The sequence below is a fragment of the Setaria viridis genome, chromosome 9 (assembly GCF_005286985.2).
Source record: "Setaria viridis chromosome 9, Setaria_viridis_v4.0, whole genome shotgun sequence".
NCBI classification, from domain to species: domain Eukaryota; kingdom Viridiplantae; phylum Streptophyta; class Magnoliopsida; order Poales; family Poaceae; genus Setaria; species Setaria viridis.
Genome location: NC_048271.2, coordinates 18,910,443 through 18,930,362, shown reverse-complemented (window position 1 = coordinate 18,930,362; position 19,920 = coordinate 18,910,443). Strand labels below are relative to the sequence as shown.

The following is a 19,920-nucleotide window of genomic DNA, read 5'->3' as shown; positions in this document are numbered from 1 at the left end:
TCCCGTTAACGCACGAGCCAGATGCAGATCAATAAATGTAAGGGATAAATGTAAGGGCCAGTACTTACTTCACTGTCAAGGGCAGATGCAGCGGTACCCCTATTACCAGGTTCTACAACATTATTAGGAGTGTTGTAGATAGAAAATATAGCATTATTCTTAGAATGCAACCATTTTGTGTCAATAGCACGTATTCTATTTTCCATCAAACAGAACCATTTAATATTCATTGAATGCCATGATAGAGGTTAGGATGGCCCAATATTTTAAAACAAATAAACAGATAAATCAGGAATAAGGAAAATTGAGTATAATGAACTAAGATGCGACTTTTTGAATAGTCTTTGAACTTATTTTGTAAGAAAAAACTGTCTAAATGTAAGACGAATTAATGTTTCGGAACAGGTGCATGCCCGTGCATTGCTACAGGTGATAAAATATTTATATTGCAATACATGAAGTACCGACGGGTTACTGGCTCCCTTATTGTTTTCCGGTTCCATAAAGAATAAGTTGAAAGAAAAATACATAGCCTAACACCAATAAGCAGTATCATAAGGCTCGATGAGAACTATAAAACCACCGCATTCAAAGAACCGTCAGAACAACCTTGACACAGTGGTATGATGGATAGAAGGCTGAAGTATGTACATTGATATGAATTTGAGTCTAAGAACCATGAGAACAACCTTGACATAATAGTCTGATGGATAAAAGGCTGCACTATGTACACATATCTGAATTTGAGTCTATTTATGGTCTGTATAGGATCAGGACAATTTGCTTGCTACAAAATCAATCTGAAGGCAAAAACATTTCTTTAGAACATGCAACATACATTTGTCTATAGGTTGTTACCAGCATGGTATATTCAGACATATAATATTCAACTGAGTTTTAAACTGGTTGTTGGGACGTAGTCTGGCAACTTTCAGAATTACAATTAAAACATTGTAATATGTCTGCAAGGTTAGCATGTATCACTCATTGCAGAGGTTTTACTTACAATGCATTTGCACTACTCCATGAATGAAGTTAGTGAAGTACTATTATTAGTGTATAGTAGAGATTTTGTTATATGACGAGGTTAGGATGGTCCAATATTTTAAAATAGATAAACAGATAAATCAGGAATAAGGAAAACTGAGCATAACGAACTAAGATGCGGCTTTTTGAATAGAGCCTTGGACAATCTCAGCCTTTTCACGGTTCTCTCGCCAGTCAGTGACCTTAAAAGCATTACATGAGGTGGCATTTTTCAGCTGTGGCAACCTGGGCACAAAGTTTTTTCCATTCCACAGCAGAAACATGGTTGACCAATCAGAAAGCAGCAGCAATCAGTGTCGTTTTGGTGCCAGGCAATTGCTTCTGGTTGAAATGTGTACAGTTTACGCTGCACAAAACTCCAAAAGCAGAGCCATGCCTATGTGCATGGTAACTTGTACCAGCTGAATGGGATTCAATAGTTTCTATTGCAACTGAAAGTACAAATCTAGATGTCGTAACCTCCATCGATTCCATAAAAATAGAATCGAATCTAGGCTAAGGAAGCTCCTATAGGGCCCTGCTTAGTCCTCCCAAAATTCCAACTTTGACACTATGTAAAAAGAATTCCAACTTTGACACTATGTAAAAAGAAGATTCCCCATCATATCAAACTTGCGGTACATGCATAGAGTACTGAATGTAGACGAAATCAAAAACTAATTGCACCGTTTTGTTGTACTTTGCAAGACGAATCTTTTGAGCCTAATTAGTAATATTTGGACAATAATTCACAAATACAAACGAAACGCTACAGTTGCGCTACAGTATTTTTGGTTGTCCAAAGTTGGGCAACTAAACAAGACCTAGGTTGCAAAGGAAGCGAGACCTGGAAGCTACAACAGGTCATCACGCAACGTTTGAACCGAACGCTCCTCCTCACCCAACCACGACGCAATCAGAGCGAGACAACCAGCTACGGTCTACGAGTAACAAAAACCTAGCACCGAAAAATGAGCAAGGCGACGCGTCGGGTCGGAGCACGTACATGGAGTTGCCCCGAGAGATGGAGGCGGTCCAGCCAACAAATCCGGGCATCCAGCTTGCGTTAAAGAGTAAAGATGGAGTAGAGCAGAGTGAGTTGATTAAGGTAATTAAAGCTTGCTTGAGTTGAGTAAAGGTTTGGAGTATGTGAAGTGGTTCTTAATAAAAGCCCAGCAATTTGAAAGAGAGAACAATAACAATTGAGTAAAATGGGTGATGGCACGAATCGGGAAACCTACATTGCACATACACAACCCGTCGGTCCCCATACAATACGCAGACAAGCTCAGATAGTAATGTATCCGGTGGCGGAGGTAAGTGGGCGCAGGGGCCAAGGCCCCCTCAATTTTTGTTAAAAAAATTCAAATTTTCACCAAATTTCTCTCATTACCTTTTTTTTCCACATCAACAAAAATCATACATATTAATGTATGAGACGATCTATGAGACTGTTGGTCTCGATCCTGATACAATCGCCGAGATAACATTTGTTGTCAAGCACTAGAAGTACTAGAAGGATGAGGTGAGACTGAATTAAACAAACCCCTCCCCTCCATTTACCTGGATTTACTCGAGCTTATTATGGACCCAGTGGCTTGCCCCTCACCTACATCTTCTTCGACTTGGGTTAGATAGAGTTTGTTAGGACGCCCACCTCCATTACCCATTTCCAAGCAAAGGTTCTTCCACAAAAATGGATCAAAGTCCTACTTTATCATCCTTAGTGAAATGTTGTTGTGAGCTCGATTCTATGACGACCATTGCAAGATTCCACTGAACTTACGTCATGCTCTCTGATGCTAATCTCCTTCAATAATCCACACTGTCGGAGGTGTCCTTCAAAGATTATATGCTTAACCAAAGATTATTCATCCCCATCCTAACTTCTGCAGTTTTGGAGAGCTCACAACATACATGAGTCCTATTTATTTCCACGGGAAGGGAGCACGCAGGGATGTGGCCGTGCGGTGCTCTGCCATTCTAGGAATAACAGGTATTTAATGTGGAAAATGTTGTACACCGACAGACCACAATCATGGTGATACTAGATAAAGTTAAGCATGTGGGGTTGCTTGTAAGATACTACGTAGTATATACTCTACACATTTGTTCCAAGCACGATATACGTTGATATCACCTCTTCGATTAAAGGGGCATAAAGTCACGACGGCATCATCATTGGATTAAAAGCTGGCAAACAGAACAATTTGCACTACCAAATGCAGCCGTACGACTGCCGACACCATCTGGCTGGATAGCCCACGCACGGATGGTCTCGCAGCTGCTGGTCCGGTCCGCTCCGGCTCAACCCTCAGCGAGGGGCGCACGGTGCCGTTGCCAGTCAGTCAGCACCCACAGCACCCGATGCCCTCGGCACGATGGCGGTTTGCGGTGCCGATGCGCCCCCGTCCCGACGGAACCCACCCCAACGGAACGAACGACGGAACGAAAGAGAGCAGAATCGGATCCCGCCGAGAGACCCGAGGGGTGGTGGGGTCCGCGGTTCCCGCGCCGCAGACACCTGCACGCGCGTAGCCCGCCGCGGCAGCAGCCCATCCCACCTCCCCAGTCCCCACCCACCCGCCATGTCAGGATGGATGGCACCCACACCTGTGCTGTGAATTGTGACTGTGGGAACACGTGGGCCCACCTGGCGCCACCCGATCCCCAACAAACGCCGTCGGGGGCAGGGGCCCGGTGGTCAGAGAGAGAGAGGGGGAGCCAGGCGCCGACCGAGCTCGGTTACTTTGGAAGGCGTCGGTCGTCTCGGCGTCTCGCCATCGGGATTCCGCCCCGCGCACGTACGGCTGGGGTGGCCCACGTCCCGAGACGCCGCCCGCCGCGGGCTCCAGCTCCAGATCCTCCTGCTGTCCTGCACCCACCCTAGCGGTGGGCCCCGCGCCGCGTCCTCACCCCCGAGCTCGTTTTGGCGCCAAGCCCCGCCGAAAATTTTCGGATTTCCCTCCACGGCTCCCACCTCTCACCCCCACTTCCCCCCGCCCTCGTACAAAACCCAACCCCGCGTCTCTCTCTCCACCCCTCGATTCTCGATTTCAGCTCCCAGCCAAAACAGGGGAGGAGCAATTTACTGCCGAGCCGCCGTGGGAGTGCGGTTTGCCGGCACCAGGCGCCAGCTGATTCCTCCTCCGACAGTCCGGCCTCGCCCTCGCCGGCGGCGTGGCCCGTGGGGGAGAGCAGCCACCAGCCCAGCTCGCGCCGTCCCGATCTCCGGGCTTCCCTTCGCGCGTGATGGGAGCTGCTGGGTCATGACCTGCCTGCCCTGTTTCAGGTAAACCATTCGATCCGTCCTCCCGCCTCTGCTTCCGCTTATCCTCCTCCTCCTCCTACTCCTTACAAAGACGGCGTCTTTGGCTGTATTCTTTCGGGCGGGGAAACCTGTTAGCGCTACCTCTCTTGGCGCGTGATTCGGTTGCTAGCGGATTGGATGCGGGGTGCGCGTGGCGCTTCATGATTCATGCCCCCCTAGATCTGCTGCTGCGCGATGAGGGCGGCGGTTTCCGCTGCTTCTGCGGTGCTGTGGAGATGCTTGAGTGTGTCGATTTGATGTATTTTTAAGTTGGAATCTAATGTTAGCCGCCTGGATCTCTGGTAGATTTGGGGTCTAATTTTCTGAGCGGCCATACCGTCCCCCACAAATTGTATCATGGTGTTTTGATACAAGCTGTTTGTAATGTCCTATACTTGCTGTAAATGCTAATAGGTCATATTAAAGAGTTCACTTCAAAATTTGTAAGTTGTACACTAGAGATTGCACATTCAGTTGGTGCTAAACAATGGTTGTACTAATCGTCAAAATTCCATTGCTATTTAATACTACTATTAGTCAGGGATGAAGCATTAATCGATGCTACGACAATTATTGTACCACCAATTGGCATTTGGCAAAATTTCAGTACTAGTGCTAGTAGTACTTAATACTACTAGTCAAATATTTAATCGATGCTACAACAATAATTGGCAAAAGTTCAGTACTAGCAGTACTAAGTACTACTACTGGGAGTACTAGTTAAGGATTAAATATTTATCGATAATCTTTTGTTTGTAATATTCAATCAGCCAAGCTTGGTTTTAACATTTGTCTTTGCATGCATATATCTGTGTTCTCTGTGCATGCGCTTGAGGCAGAATAAAATGGAAGGTGTTGATCCTGGTATATTCTTATGTTGTGCTTGGTGCAGGATCATACATTCATCCAGATCTATCTCCCCTCCCCCTGGAAAAAAAAACTACCTGATAAGCTTCAGTTCAAGAAAAAAACATGCATTTCATGTCCTTCAAGTAATCAGCATGCCACATCCGATGATTTGTTACCCGTTCTCTACTGTTAGCCATTTAAAGTTGATATTTGTAAATCTAGTTCAATAATGTCAAACATTGATTCCCTTTGGAGCCCACATGGTAGCATAAGACTCTGGTAGACATGGATTCTTGTTTTTCCCCCCAGAAAAGGATATTCTTGCATCCTAGTTAAATGATGGATACACATGTTAATATAGATAAATCTGTTCTGTCTGGGTGTTTTTCCGCAAAGTGATTGGTTTCTTAAAAAGCTTTGTGACACTGATAATTTTTGGTTATCCTAATTTCTTTATTTCTCTTCCCTTGTACTGAAGCTGAGAGATGAAACTGGACGAGAATCGAAGTTCTGCGACACCTGACACTTCTAATTTAACCGTGAATTGCAATCACCATGGGGTCTGGGTCAGTGACTCTGAAGCAAAAGAAACGAGTGAAAAATGCAAAGAACAAGTACTTGAAACCTGGTGCCCTGGCTCAGATTCGTTATAGTAGGAGTACCAGCAGGGACATAGGGAAAAAAAGGATTCTGTTGAATGCAAAAGATGAGCTGGAGATATCACCACAGGCTGGGATTATCATAGAAAGTACTACACCAATTTTGTCCCCCGCAAGACTCAATTTTGAGCCATTTGGTAGCAATAAGGGGCAGATATTGCCAAGGACTCCGAGGACTCCTGTTGCAGCTGAGTTTGATGGTGATTCAAGACTTGAATCGCTTCCACTTGATTTGCTGGTATGGAACTGAAACAGCCACCTTTTTGTTGGCTTTTGTGTGCATTATATTTGTGGCCTGATTTCTATTGTTTTGTTGCAAAGATCAAGATCATGTGTTGCTTGCACCATGACCAATTGAAGGCTGTTTTCCATGTTTCCAAAAGGATTCGAAAAGCAGTAAGTATCATCTTTCAGTTGCTGCATCTTTTATTTGTCAAGTAGTATAACATTTCCTTTCTCATTTCCTAGTTCATTACATATATTTCCAAAGCAGAGTAACTGATGTCAGCTAGGTGAGGAAACAGATAGTCTTACTTTTAGACTTACCTTATTCTCTACTGACCAACAATGATCAATGATGGTATCTGGTACTGCAAAATGCAAAAAATGTTGCTTGCTCTTCAGTTATCAAATATTGTTCTACATGACCTACTTGCATATTCCATTTTTAGTTTCAAATCTTGCCATCCTGGGATAATATACTTGTGAATCATTGCATTCTTGGCAACTCTGTCACTTTTCTTGCATGCCAACAATCTACTTGTTGAGTTAATTTGCACGCTCAACATTCTATATGTTTTATTTTGCATTCTCAGCTTGTGATCTACTCTTATTTCTATTGCCAAGTTCACTTATAAGGGTAATGCAAACTAGGTTGAACTGGCCAGGCAGTACCATTTCAACTATACTACACCAGATCGAAGCAGACAGGAGTTACTCCTGAACAAGACTCCTCTTCCAACAGAGCATTGGCCTTTCTTGAGGTTAGCCACATTTTATTTGCTTTACATATAATGCTGAGTTATGTAACACTCTAACGTCTTCCAATAACAATACATGGTCAATAGAATCGATGGCAAAGATGTGCGTGTTTCCACCCCAAGGACACCTCGGGCCCCAAAACATGCTGCTCGCCTATCACGCCTCAAGCTGGTTGATGTGAAGCCGATCACAGCTGTTCTTTTCCAGGAGTCTTCTACTTTTCCTTCAAAGCGTCTCCGACGTTCAGTGCCACCAGGACTGCCAAGGCCTGTATCCAAAACTGCACCCTCACCTAGAGTTTTACGATACGAGGAGGAGCTTTGCGAAGCAGTGGCACAGAATAAGCTTCTTTGAAGATCCAACAATTGTATTGCTTTCAATCAATAGTGTATAGTTTATCCGTGTCAAGCCCCTTGGTACGAATTTTGTGTGCCAGCTCCTATCTGGCATCTTAGATTATTGTGGTCAGGTTTAGGTTTTAGAGTAGTGTTAGACTGCCATATACCCTTTTATGTCATTAGTACCCAGTTTGCTTTATTCGATGGTTTTGTATATAGCACATAATAAAATGGACCTTTTTATGTATTTATTTATACCTATTATCCTTTTTGCCTGCAAAAGTGGTGTACTTTCCATTATTGATCATGAGTCAGGATTCTGGAGGCATTGCTTTTCTATGATTGCCTTTGGTCAGTTGAAATCAGGTTGGACCCTTCAAGAGCAAAGGATCCGAGGTCTGGGTGAATTCGCATGCGTGTCAAATAGTTTGTGAACTTCAGTGGCACGCACAACCTTGTCAATTACTTTTGTTTCTTTGTTCATCCTTGAATTCGGCTATGTTTGGGAGTAGTATTTGTATCGTTGATAGTTTTATTCAGTAAAGTAAAACCTACATTGTTGATTATGTTTAGATACAGTTTTCAGCATCAGAAGCTCCAAGTTTCTTGTTGCAACCGAAATAAGCAATTAGCTACTCGCATGTTATCATAATACAAACTGGGGATATTATATTGAACTGCTGATTGCTTTAGCTGTGTGGTTCAGCTACAACATCAAAAGACACTCAATTCGATCAGGATACTGAAGATTCATCAGAAGCCTCTGAAGTATATATAAACTGCGCCCGCCCGCCCGCCCGCCGCCATTATAATCCCAAAATCTCCCGTGCTGTCACCACATCCATTTCAGAGCCCGTATCGGTTTATAATCTGCGCCATGAGGAGGTCGTAGCCTCTCTCGGTGAGGTGGTAGGTGTCCCAGAAGAGGAACTTGCTGGGGTCCCTGCAGGCGTGCGCCGTGTACCGGTTGCACGTCAGCGTCACCTCGAACACCCCCGTCCCGCAGCACCCCCGGTTCGTCACGTCGAATCCTGGAACACGGGGAGATAAGTTAGAAATGGCGTCATCGACTCGCATCGCGACGCAATTTTGGGTAGGATTCGTGTGTGCTTGCAGTTGCAGGGAGTGCCTGCGCGCTCACCGTAGGCGCCGGGACGCTGGATCATGTCGAGCAGCGGCGTGTAGAGGTCGATGTACTTGAGCACGGAGCCCGGGAGCTCGGCGCTGCCGTTGAGCCGCTTGATCTCCTTCTCCAGCGCTGCGTTGAGCACGACGGAGGCCTGGTTGTAGAGCGACACGCAGTCCCGCTCCAGCCCGCCGGCGTTGGTCCGCTGCGACGGCACGCACCCGATGGGCGGCGCGCCGGCGATGTTGATCCGGCGGGCCCCCTCCCCGTGCAGCTTCCGGATGAAGTCGGAGGCGCACCGCACGACGAAGTCGATGTAGGACTCGAGGTCGTAGTCCCGCCGGAACGGCGTCGTGAAGTAGGTGTTGGCCAGGTCGTCGGTGCCGGTCACCACCATGTAAAGGCTCGTCGAGACGATCTCGCCGGCGCGCCGCGCGCCGGCGACGCGCTCCAGCTTCGCCTTGTACTCCTTGAACAGGTCCAGCTGGTTGTCCATGGTGAGCACCGACTGATGATGACACGGCACGCATGCGACAACTAAAATCAGAAATGCGGAACAATGCAGAGTTTGCAGGTTCGGAGTTCTTGGAACAGGCGATTGGCTACCACGAGCTCGGCGGTGAGGGGGTCGAAGCCGCATCCGCCGGAGGCGAAGCTGACGCCGGTGAGCAGGTCGAAGTCGCTGAGCTCCGTGCCGAGGTACGCCGGCAAGTACTCCTTAATGCCCAGCCGGCTGGCTGCACCAAACGACGACGACAGGTTTTTACGACGCGTCCTGGTCGACGAACAAGCTACCGTTGCGTACGTACCGAGGATGTCGCTGGGGACCCTGCCGTTGCTGAACCTGCCGGTGGCGTTGTGGCCGGGGAAGTCCTGGCCGTAGGGTGGGAAGTTGCAGCGGATCAGCGTGGTGAGGGCGTTGTTGTTGCCCGGGTCCACGATGGAGTCCCCGAACACGAACAGCGCCGGCGGCCGCGTCTGCTGGTTCGCCGTCGCCGAAGCATCAACGGAGCAAAGCCGACGCATGAGCACCGCCGTCGCGATCATGAAAACATTGAAAAGGAGAGATCGTGACGCCGCTGGTCTGCTCGCCATGTCGGTGCTCGATCTCTGCCTGTCAGACGCATGCCGTTCTTCTTGTTGCAGGCGGTGCAAATATAATAGCAGAGGATTCGAGTAAGTTGGAGAGACTTTCTGGCCGTGGCTTGTATGATCTCCCCAGCATTTCTTGCACTACTCGATTTTGCTGATAACGATTCACAAGTTTTGGCAAACTTACACTTTGGTTTTCTTTGGAGTGAGGCTAGCTATATCTAACTGCCTTGGCCCTTGGCCCGTTTAATAACTGAGCTTGATAGCTGGAGGGATACAGTGATGGCGTAAGTACGTGGCAATGTGTGTTTACGCTAATTCTAGCTTGGTCCACTGACACTGTGGCCGTGACCGTAAATGTCGAGTGCGATGGTTATCCGGAATAAAACAACGTCAACCAAATTTCTGCTGGTGGCTTCTAAAAAAAACTGCTGCTGAACCTGTCGGTGCCTCGGTGGAACGTTGCAAGTAATATAAGCAGCAGATGCGCGAATGTTCTTACCAAACCCATCTACCTCTTCCAGCCTGCAGGAACAGCCGAGTGGAAAACTTCCTTCGCATTTCTGTCGAATTGAAACAAAGATACAAAAGTTTCGTCTTAGGTCCTGTTTGGCTCCCACGTGCTAAACTTTAGCATTTGTCATATCGGATGTTTTGATACTAATTAAGAGTATTAAACATAGTCTAATTACAAAACTAATTACACAGATGGAGTCTAATTCGTGAGACGAATCTATTAAGCCTAATTAGTCCATGATTTGACAATGTGATGCTACAGTAACCATTTGCTAATGATGAATTAATTAGTCTTAATAGATTCATCTCGCGAATTAGCCCAGGAGTTCTGTAATTAATTTTATAATTAGCTCATGTTTAGTCCTCCTAATTAGCATTCGAATATGCACATCGTTTAAAGTTTAAACACCCAAAAAGCGAGAAGACAAAAAAAAAGACAGAAAATAAGCATTTTGATGTATTTGCTTCTTCATCTGATCATCTCCATTAAGAAATCTACCCTAGTATAATGAACCTTGACGCCCAAATGTTCTAGTCATCGTGGGCACGTAAACAACTACAACACTATAAACCGACAGTCAAATTGAAATGAAACCTTAATAAATATGCTAACTTATTTTTTTGTAAATTCGTAAAATGGTACGGCTGGTAGGGAGGACGGGAATGCTCTAGACTAAATACACAGGCAATCCCTAAACTTGTAATGGGATATTATCTAAGTCCCTAGACTCTCAGAATGTATGTTTAGGTACATGAACTTGTCTCAAGATACTATTCGGATCTTTAAACTCTCAAAACACATTTTCAGTTCCCCCAATTTGTCTCAGGGTGTCATTCGAGTCCTTAAACTCTCAAGGTGCATTTTAAAATCCCCCAATCAAGCATCAATCAATACATGCGTGATCACTAGCATAAGGTGGTTGTAAAGATAACGAGCGAGGAGGAAGTATTGCCATCAGCGGCAGGTGATAAGTTTTAAGATTTGAAAATGTATTTTGAGAGTTAGGGACCTAGATGAAGATGAAGCCTGAGAACAAGTTTGGGACCTAAATATGCACTTTGAGAGTTTAGGGACCCAGATGACACCTTGATACAAGTTTGGGGGATTAAAAAAAATATATTTTGAAAGTTTAGGACCTAGATGATACCACAAGACAAGTTCAGGAATGTTTAATAAACAATACCGGTGACATATATAATTGGGAGACAAACAAATAAAAGCAAATGAATGAAGCTCTACCAATCGTCTACAATGAAAAATGGACCCAGGTGCCACAGCCAATCATTTCGTACGTAGTACATGTCATTAAAGCATTCGTGTGTAATAGGTAGCAGTGTATTGTTGACCTTTTTAGGGCAGTCCTAATGAAAATGAAACATTGATGATAGTTTCTATCCCTTTTAATTGTCATACCAACTAAATAATTTGCTGATGTGGCAGTAGATTTATTATGGAGAGAGAGAAACCATTTTCTGGAGAGGAAATCAAGTCCTCACGCATACCGATGGGCCAAGAAATCAGCGAATCTGCATTGGGGAGACCCAAGTAGTTTCTTCTTGCTTACCGCCGGATCCTTTGCGCTTGCACCGCTGCTACCCGTCACTCGAGCTCCTTTACATGATGCATAGATGATCTGGTACTAGAAGGGAGAATAATTGGTTGGATTTTTATTTAGACTCTAGATAAAAAAATTGCATTGTGAAGGATGATTTCTTGATATAATATCCTAAACTATGGAAACTACGATGGTTTCTTCCGTTGGAAGTGCCCTTGGGAAGTTTGAATTCAATTGACCATTAACATGCAAATAGAAATTCCACTCGAGGCCCTGTAGTCCGTATTTATACATTTGAAATGAAAAAAAAGATTATTTAGTCTGCATGCCATATTTGAGCTAAATTGGATACGATCATTTGCTAATAACTGAGTCCAGCCAACATGGCTAGTGATCGCTGCTAGAATGCGTGAGATACCGATTAACTCTTTAGAGTCGGAGCCATTAAAATTGTGCTATCATTTATACCTGTGAATGTCAGCAAAATGGAACCTATGTATCTTATAAAACACACCTGTAGAGTTTGGGAAAATTTAGACCTCATCTACTAATTTAACCATCGTGATAAATTAGGATAAATGGTTTGGATTTTATCGAATGTCCTGGGCTCCTAGCAGCTTCTTCACCTACAGGATCCATCCTAATTCCTAAGTGTCGCAATAATAAAAGTACGTACTGACCGTTCAACCCACTGAATCTGTTGTGTGATCATTTACACCTGCACACATCACATACAGCAGCATTTTGTCTCGTTGCATATGTAAATAAAGCACACGGATTACAAACTAACCGGGGCCATAACCTCCGGACCCCGGCAATGCACGCCACGCCCGTCATCCCAAACACCTCGATTCTCATCCGAGAAAACATCTGGTTGACAAGCTAACAAAGCATCATCTAGAGGTGCACACGATTCATTTATTCAACAACTATTGTTGCGGTTTTTTCCATGCGCTTCGTTCATCACTCCACTGATGCGTAGGCAGACGGCAGCAGCCTGGGCTCCGGCCTGACCATCAGCGGCACGGCGCGCTGCAGGGTGAGCCCGTACGCCTCCTCCATGTCCAGCTTGTCCGCGTCCACGCCGCCGGCGAGGTGCCAGTCCAGCCCGTGCACCAGCGCGGCGGTCATGAGCGTCACCATCCGCAGGCCCCAGCTGAGCCCCGCGCAGATCCTCCTCCCGGCGCCGAACGGGATGAGCTCGAAGTCGCTGCCCTTCACGTCCACGCCGGCGTGCGGCCCGCCCAAGAGGAACCGGTCCGGCCTGAACTCCAGGGGCTCCGGCCACGCGTCCGGGTCCCGGGCGATCGCCCACACGTTCACCAGAAGCGTGGTGCCGGCGGGGACGCGGTACCCGCCCACCTCGCAGTCCTCGGCGGCCACGCGCGGCAGCGACAGCGGCGTCGAGGGGTGGAGCCGGAAGGTCTCCTTGATGACCGCCGTCAGGTACGTGAGGCGCGGGAGGTCGGACTCGGAGACGAGGCGGCCGCGGCCGACGACGGCGTCGAGCTCCTGCTGGGCCTTGGCGAGGACGTCCGGGTGACGGATCAGCTCCGCCAGCGCCCACTCCACCGTGCTGGACGTCGTGTCCGTCCCGGCTGTGAACAGGTTCTAAAGGTACGCATGCCACGGTCCAGAAAAAGCGCATGAAAACAATAGGTTAGTAATGGGAGTTGTCCAATCAAGAGATCACGCGGGGAAGGGGTAACACTCACGAGGAGAAGCGCTTTGATGTCGGTCTCGTTGATGGTGCCGTCCTCGCCGTCGGCGAGCGGCCGGTGCTCCCGCATCCTGGTCAGCAGGACGCCGAGCAGGTCGTTGCCGTCTCCGCCGGCGGCCTCCCTCTCCCTGATGATCCGGTCCATCATGTCGTCGTAGCGGCGGTGCAGGCGCTTCATCCTGCCGACGACGCCCTGCGGGTCCAGCCACGCCAGCGCGGGAACGAAGTCCCCGACGTTGAAGACGCCGGCGAGCTGCATCAGCTCGACCACCATCTCCTTGAACTCCCTGGCGCCCTCGCCCCCGTCCACGGCGAACACCCGCCGCCCCACCGTCGCCCGGGCCAGCGTGTTGGTCGCGCACACGTTGGCCGCCTGCCCCAGCGCCACCGCCGGTCCTCGCTGCCGCGCGAGCTCCCTGACCATGAGCGCGACCTCGCCCTCCCTGACGGCGCGGAGGTCGTCGAGCGCTCTGGCGGAGAAGAGGTGGAGCGCGCAGAGCTTCCGCAGCGCGCGCCACCGGGCGCCGTAGGGCGCGAAGACGAGGTCCTGGTAGTTGTACGCGACGTGCTCGGCGCCGGAGTTGGGCGGCCGGTTGCTGAAGTTGGCGTCGTGGGCGCGGAGGAACTGCGCCGCCACCGCCGCCGACGCCGCCACTACCACCTCGGCGCTGCCGAACCGGAGCCGGAACAGCGGGCCGTGCTCCCGCGCCATCGCGGCCATGGTGTGGTGGGGCTTGGCGCCCAGCTGCGGCAGGTTGCCCAGCACTGGCCACCCCCGCGGCCCGGGCGGCAGCGGGCGCTTCCCCCCTCCCCCGCCGCGGCGGAGCAGGAGGTACCAGGCTGCTGCGGCGGCGACGGCCACGGTGCCGAGCAGCAGCGGGAGCGGAACGTCCATGGTTTGACCGGCCGGTGCGGTGCACGGGAGGCAACGCTGGAGTGATGAGCGCGGTTAGCTAGGAGGGGGTGGTGGTTCGACCAATATATAGTACACTTGGCGTGCTCCACCGAACAAGCTGATGTCATCCGAACCTACTACCCGCATGTTTCGACGGGTGGGGAGTGATCGAGTGAGCCTGGAATCTCCTTTGTCTTGGCCTGCCTTTGTGACAGGCGAGCAGCTATCGTTTTGGTGACTTTTCCGAAGGAGAAAGGAGCAAAAAATCCTAGTTCCGGCGTGCCACGTTCTGAAATTTCTGATTGTTCCAGCCGGCTGGGCCGCACGCGCCAGCTACCCGCTGCTGCGTGCATGCCGCAGCCGCTCGTTCCAGCTACCCCTCTCCCTCTCTTTTATGGAATACGAGGGGGAATTCCCTACCGGTTCTATTATATATTTAAAAGAAAAAATCACGTCTTACAAACAGAAATTACGAAACAAATAACGAAAACAAGAAAATCAAAAAGGTTATGTCTGCTCTAGCCATAAGGCCATAGGGAGTTTCCGGTCTTCTTTTACTCTAAGAATACCCTAAATAAAAATTGATTTGAAGCGAATCAAACATGATTACATTGAGGGAGAGACCCCTTTAAAGATCAGGTCATTTTTGACCATCCAAATGCTCCGGCTCATGATGATGATAATTTCCATAGAGAATTGCACCTGCAATTGAGTTCTAAATCTTTCTAATATTTAATATGGCTCATCAGAAAGATTTATGAACAGGCCAAGGTGAATCCAGCATTCCTGTGCAAAAGAGCAACCAAGCAGCAGATGAAATAAAGTTTCCTCGCCTCCATGCTGACATAGAACACAATCATATGAAGGAAGAAACATATTCTTCCTTCTAAGGATATTCCTTGTGCTGAGCCTGTCTTTGAGGACCAACCAAAAAAAGATTTTATGTTTGTTCTGACAACGTGACTTCCATAGCCACTTAAACACTTGGTGGACCTGTCTATGGCCAGTAAGATGGCGGTAAACTTTTGACGATGAAAAAGAAGGGTTCCCCAAATATATGTCCACACATCTGGGTCATTGTTTAAAACCAGATCCTCCAAACTGTGAGCGAGATGAACCAGTTGATCAAGACTTGAGCTGATAAAGGGAGATGGAACAATTGCTGTATTTCCACTATATCCTGAGATTTCTGAATGGAGATATATTAGTTTTTGGTGAAGGAGAAGAGATGAGGATATGCCTGAGCAGGAACTCTACCTTTCCATAGATCATTCCAGAGTAGACATGTCTGACCATCATTAATGGTAATCACTACCAGACCTTTGAATTTATCTAGCAACTTCAGCACATCCCTCCACCAAAAGAAACCTTTCTTTACATGATTTGGTAACTTGCCATTAGTATAGTATTTCTCCCACATTAGGTGTACCCAAGGAATGTCTTCTCTATTAAAGAACTTATGCAAAAATTTCAGAAGCAAAGCCTCATTCTGAGTTTGCAGGTTCAGAACTCCCAAACCTCCCTCTTTCTTTGGGAGACAAACCATCTCCCAAGCTGCTTTTGGTGGTGATTTGTTGTTAATATCCGATCCTCTCCAAAGATAATGTTTTCCATACTTGTCAATTTGCTTATAGACTGACTTATGTAAGATAAATGTAGACATGTAAAACATAGGCAGAGCAGTTTTTAAAAACTGAATGGGTTAATTCCAGACGCCCAGCTTGAGACAGAAAAGATGAGGTGCTGACTAGTCTCTTTTCACATCTAGACACTATCGGAAGGAATTCCTCCACTTTTGGCTTTGTGAGACCTAGAGGCAGGCCCAAATAAGTGAAAGGTAAAGCTCCCATAGCACAACCAAAATGTTGAGATAGAGTTTGCAATCTTTCATCTGAAACATTGATTGGCACTATCATGGACTTAGAGTAGTTAAATTTGAGGCCTATGGAGAGAGCAAATAACTGAAGAATATCCTTGAGTATTTGGAGTTGGGAAGGACAGCCCTCCATTATAATGAGCATGTCATCTGCGTACTGAAGGATAGGGAAGTTCTGACTGTGTGAGAGGGGAATTGGCAACTGGAGAAGCCCCTGTCTCTTAGCATCATTTAGAAAAGATTGCAATAAATCAGCTGCCAAAACAAATAGTAGAGGAGAGAGGGGATTCCCTTGTCTCACTCGTCATTTACAGTGAAAGGTTTTCCCTGGAACTCCATTCAACAAGATGGAGGAAGTTCCTAAACTAAAAATCTGTTGCATCCAATCCAGCCACACTATGTCAAATCCTTTATGTTTCATGATATTCAACATTGCTTCATGTTCAACCCTATCAAAAGTTTTTTCAAAGTCCAATTTAAGAATCAGAATCTCTTTCTTTGATTTATGACATAGGTGCAGGTGCTCAAAAGCCCAAGCCAAACAATCTTGTATGGTCCTTGATTTGATAAATCCATATTGATTATTGTGAATAATATCCATGACGACTTTCTGCAATCTATTGGCTAGAAGCTTTGTCGGAAGATTCATGGAGGTATTCCGGAGAGATATTGGTCTGAAGTCTGACACCTTAGAAGCCCTATTCACTTTTGGTAATAATGTAATATAAGATCCATTAATGCTTATAAGACATATATTTCCAGAATGAAAAGCTACACAAAGGTCATAGAAGTCTTGTTTAATTAGAGGCTAGCATCTCTTAATGAAATCAATGTTAAAGCCATCAGGCCCAGGAGATTTGTCAGAAGGCAAATTTTGAATTACAGAGTCAATCTCCTCATGACTGAAGGGTTTTTTCAAACATTGTAAATTGTCAGATACTTGAAGAAGTTGCTCTAGATCAAACACCATGAGATGAGAATCTGAAGTACCAAGCCTCTCTTTGTATGTTTCCCATAGAATTAATTCTTTAACATGATGTTGTGATTGGAGGTTACCACTGGTGTCCTCTAAGTTTGTGATGAAATTCCTTCTATGCTTAATAGTGGCATTGGCATAAAAAAATTTAGTGTCTTCATCACTAAATTTTACCCATTTAATGGTTCCTCTTTGTTTCCAATACAGCTTATGCTGGTACAGGAGGGACACCAATTTTTCATCCAGGACTGCCTTAAAATTCCATTCTAAAAGAGACAAATCTCGATATTCCTCAATTAATTTTAGGAAAGAGAATCAGTTTGACATTGGAGATGTTGGTCTTGAGGTTAGATAACCGTGCCTGCCATGCCCTTAGAACTCTTCTCAAATTCTAAAACTTTGCAGTGATGACCTTTGCTTCATCTATGCAATTAACAGGTATGGACCACCCATGTGCCACAACATCTATAAATTGATCATGTTCCATCCAGTAATTTTCAAACCTAAAAATATTGCCCTTTGGTATGTCAATGCCAATGCTCACAACACAAGGAGTGTGATCGGGAGTTTCCATTATTAGAGGATAAGCCATAGTGTTAGGATAGTTTAAGGTCCAAGAATTAGACGCAAAGAACCAATCTAAAAATATTTTAAAAAGAGGGAGTGCTGTTTATTTGTCCAAGTAAATTGTTTCAGCTGAAGAGGAATTTCAACTAGATGAAGAGCACTTATGGCATCATTAAATATGGACATTTATTATCATCTCCCCTAGGTTTATTTCTGTTTGCTGGATCTCTCATCAAATTAAAATCACCCAAAACCAGCCAATGTATATCATCTGGTATTTGGATGTGTTTAAACCAATACATGAAAGCTCTCTTACCCTATGATGTGCAAGGGCCATAAACATTATTGAGAACCCAATCACTAGCATTATTCTTTGAAGTGAACTCGACAGCAATGGTAAAATCATTCCTGAAAACTAAATGGTCATAAAAAGGAGCAGATTCCCATGTAACTGCCACTCCACCAGAAGCTCCTTGAGATGCCAGGAATTCAACTTGGTGAAAAGAAGGAGGGCAAAATTTTCTAATGAATAGAGAATCCATATGTTCTCTCTTAGTTTCTTGCAAATAAAGAATGTCACATTGACTTTCAATAATTTTATCCCTTACAGAATTCCACTTTTTGTCGGAGTTGATACCTCTGACATTCTAGCACATAACTTTGCAGGTTCTTTTAATATGAGTACCATTCATATTTAAACATATTTAACCAAAAGAATTGAAGCAACAAGTGAATATCATTTATGCTAGGACATAAAGACACTGAAGGTAAGGATTGAAGATAGTTCCAACATATTATTATAGACCCAAAATGACCAAAAGAGAATGTCCAGAAGGACAGGATTGAGTAGCTACTCTAGATAAAAAAGAGAGGCCCCTTTGCTAGGCCCACTCCTACTACTTCTTGGGTTTCTTCTTGGAAATCCTGGTGTCATTAGCATCATCTTTACTTGTGTCTAATTTTTTCTTAGCTAGCTTACCACCAGGGGGAGCTACTGCCTTCTTCTTGCTTAAAGAAACACTGGTCAACTTGGAGGTGTCAACTTTACAGAAGGATTCTCCTAGGTTTTTGATGACTGAATGAGATAGAGTAGGAGGGTCCACAGAATAGCCAATGCAGTTCTTATTCTTGCATCCTGAAGCTTTTAAGCCCTAATTATGACTTTGGTTTCTCCTACTTCTTCTGAGATCTTCATAGAGATGACTTTATCTGATCCTTCCTTGCCATACTTTTTATTTTGGCCGGTTTGCTCTAACAATGTTTTAGACCAGGGCTCAGGAGAAGAGGAAACCTTTTGTAACATAGTTTCAACAGGTGTCCCAGGAGAATTCCCCTTAACAACACTTAATGGAGCATGATCTGGGAGGGTAGCAGCTTTTGGAGATTGTCTGCCTTTAGGAGAACTGACAGAAGTAGCAGGAGAAGCATTAGATGCACTGGCAATGCTATCAATAGGGATACCCTCAAAGATAATTCCCTTAAATTTGAATTCAGAACTAGTTTGATTCATATGTTCAGCAGAATAGTCAGAGGGCTTTGTAAAGGGGCACTTATTAGGCAAACTGAATGGCACAAAGCCTTGTCCAGATTGAACAAATTGCAAGGCTGAGGATGTCAGGAAGTTCTTTGCCCACATAAAGCTTAGAGGGTTTAGAAGTTGGGCAGTGAAGAAGTCAGACAAAAAAGAGGAAAATCTATTTGATGTGAGCTCATGCCTAGGGAAAACTGTCTGTCCCATTGCCTTATTGCTTCAGGATTTGGCTGAAAGGACCAATGCCCCTGTGTAGCAGCCAATGAAGCAAAAACAGGATCGTGACTTGGCTCCAAAAGTTCAACAAAGTCGAACTGCATATTATTTCCATTATCTTAAGGCACAACATCATTGGCGTTCCCCTCCATGAGTTCATTTTCATGAATATCATCCTGAATAAAATGCATGGGTTGACCATTAGGTTGTGGGATGAAGACATCTACCTGCACTTCTTCTGCACCCAAGTTTTAAATTGGGGCATTGCCCATAGAACTGTCCGATGATTCAGTTCCATCAATAATGTGTTCTTCTTCCACAAGAATTTTAGCTTTCAGGTTCGCTGTAGCTTGAATAAGATCTTCAATGCCCCCAAGGTCCTCTTCTACCGCCATACTAAGATCAAAATCAAGAACATTTCCATTTGGTGCAAGGTCATTAGCTTCCAAGAAATCATTGACAATAGGATTAGCAGGATCAGGTGCAGGCTAAGCAAGTGGGTCATTTGGCAATGGAGGCCCTTCTGGATTCACTTGTGGCCCAATGAAAGCTACATCTTCTTGAGCTTCAGGCCCATCTGGCCAGATACCCCACTGGGTTGCTGGCCCATGATTAGCATTCTGATTATTTTTATGCTCATCATCTACATGCCCTGCATTGCTAGGCTAACCATACACTAAGAAATC

The 19,920-nt window shown here is 45.8% G+C and overlaps 3 protein-coding genes across 3 annotated transcripts; 1 reads left to right on the top strand and 2 right to left on the bottom strand.

The window, feature by feature from the left end:
• Window positions 1–4,036: 4,036 nt before the first annotated feature.
• LOC117835232 (F-box protein At4g35930) lies at window positions 4,037–7,445 on the top strand. Its single transcript, XM_034714600.2, has 5 exons — window positions 4,037–4,318; window positions 5,664–6,082; window positions 6,166–6,240; window positions 6,718–6,827; window positions 6,912–7,445. Exons 2-5 carry the CDS (start codon window positions 5,741–5,743, stop codon window positions 7,177–7,179), a joined length of 795 nt encoding a protein of 264 aa, XP_034570491.1. The 5' UTR covers window positions 4,037–4,318; window positions 5,664–5,740; the 3' UTR covers window positions 7,180–7,445.
• A 367-nt stretch (window positions 7,446–7,812) lies between these two features.
• LOC117835230 (GDSL esterase/lipase EXL3) lies at window positions 7,813–9,575 on the bottom strand. Its single transcript, XM_034714599.2, has 4 exons — window positions 9,099–9,575; window positions 8,896–9,026; window positions 8,305–8,797; window positions 7,813–8,194 (listed from the first exon to the last, which is right to left on the bottom strand). The coding sequence occupies exons 1-4, from the start codon at window positions 9,382–9,384 to the stop codon at window positions 8,010–8,012; spliced, it is 1,095 nt and encodes a 364-aa protein (XP_034570490.1). The 5' UTR covers window positions 9,385–9,575; the 3' UTR covers window positions 7,813–8,009.
• Window positions 9,576–12,185: 2,610 nt separating this feature from the next.
• On the bottom strand, window positions 12,186–14,308 carry LOC117836868 (flavonoid 3'-monooxygenase CYP75B3). The gene is made up of 2 exons (XM_034716385.2): window positions 13,169–14,308; window positions 12,186–13,064 (listed from the first exon to the last, which is right to left on the bottom strand). Exons 1-2 carry the CDS (start codon window positions 14,066–14,068, stop codon window positions 12,417–12,419), a joined length of 1,548 nt encoding a protein of 515 aa, XP_034572276.1. The 5' UTR covers window positions 14,069–14,308; the 3' UTR covers window positions 12,186–12,416.
• Window positions 14,309–19,920: the final 5,612 nt, after the last annotated feature.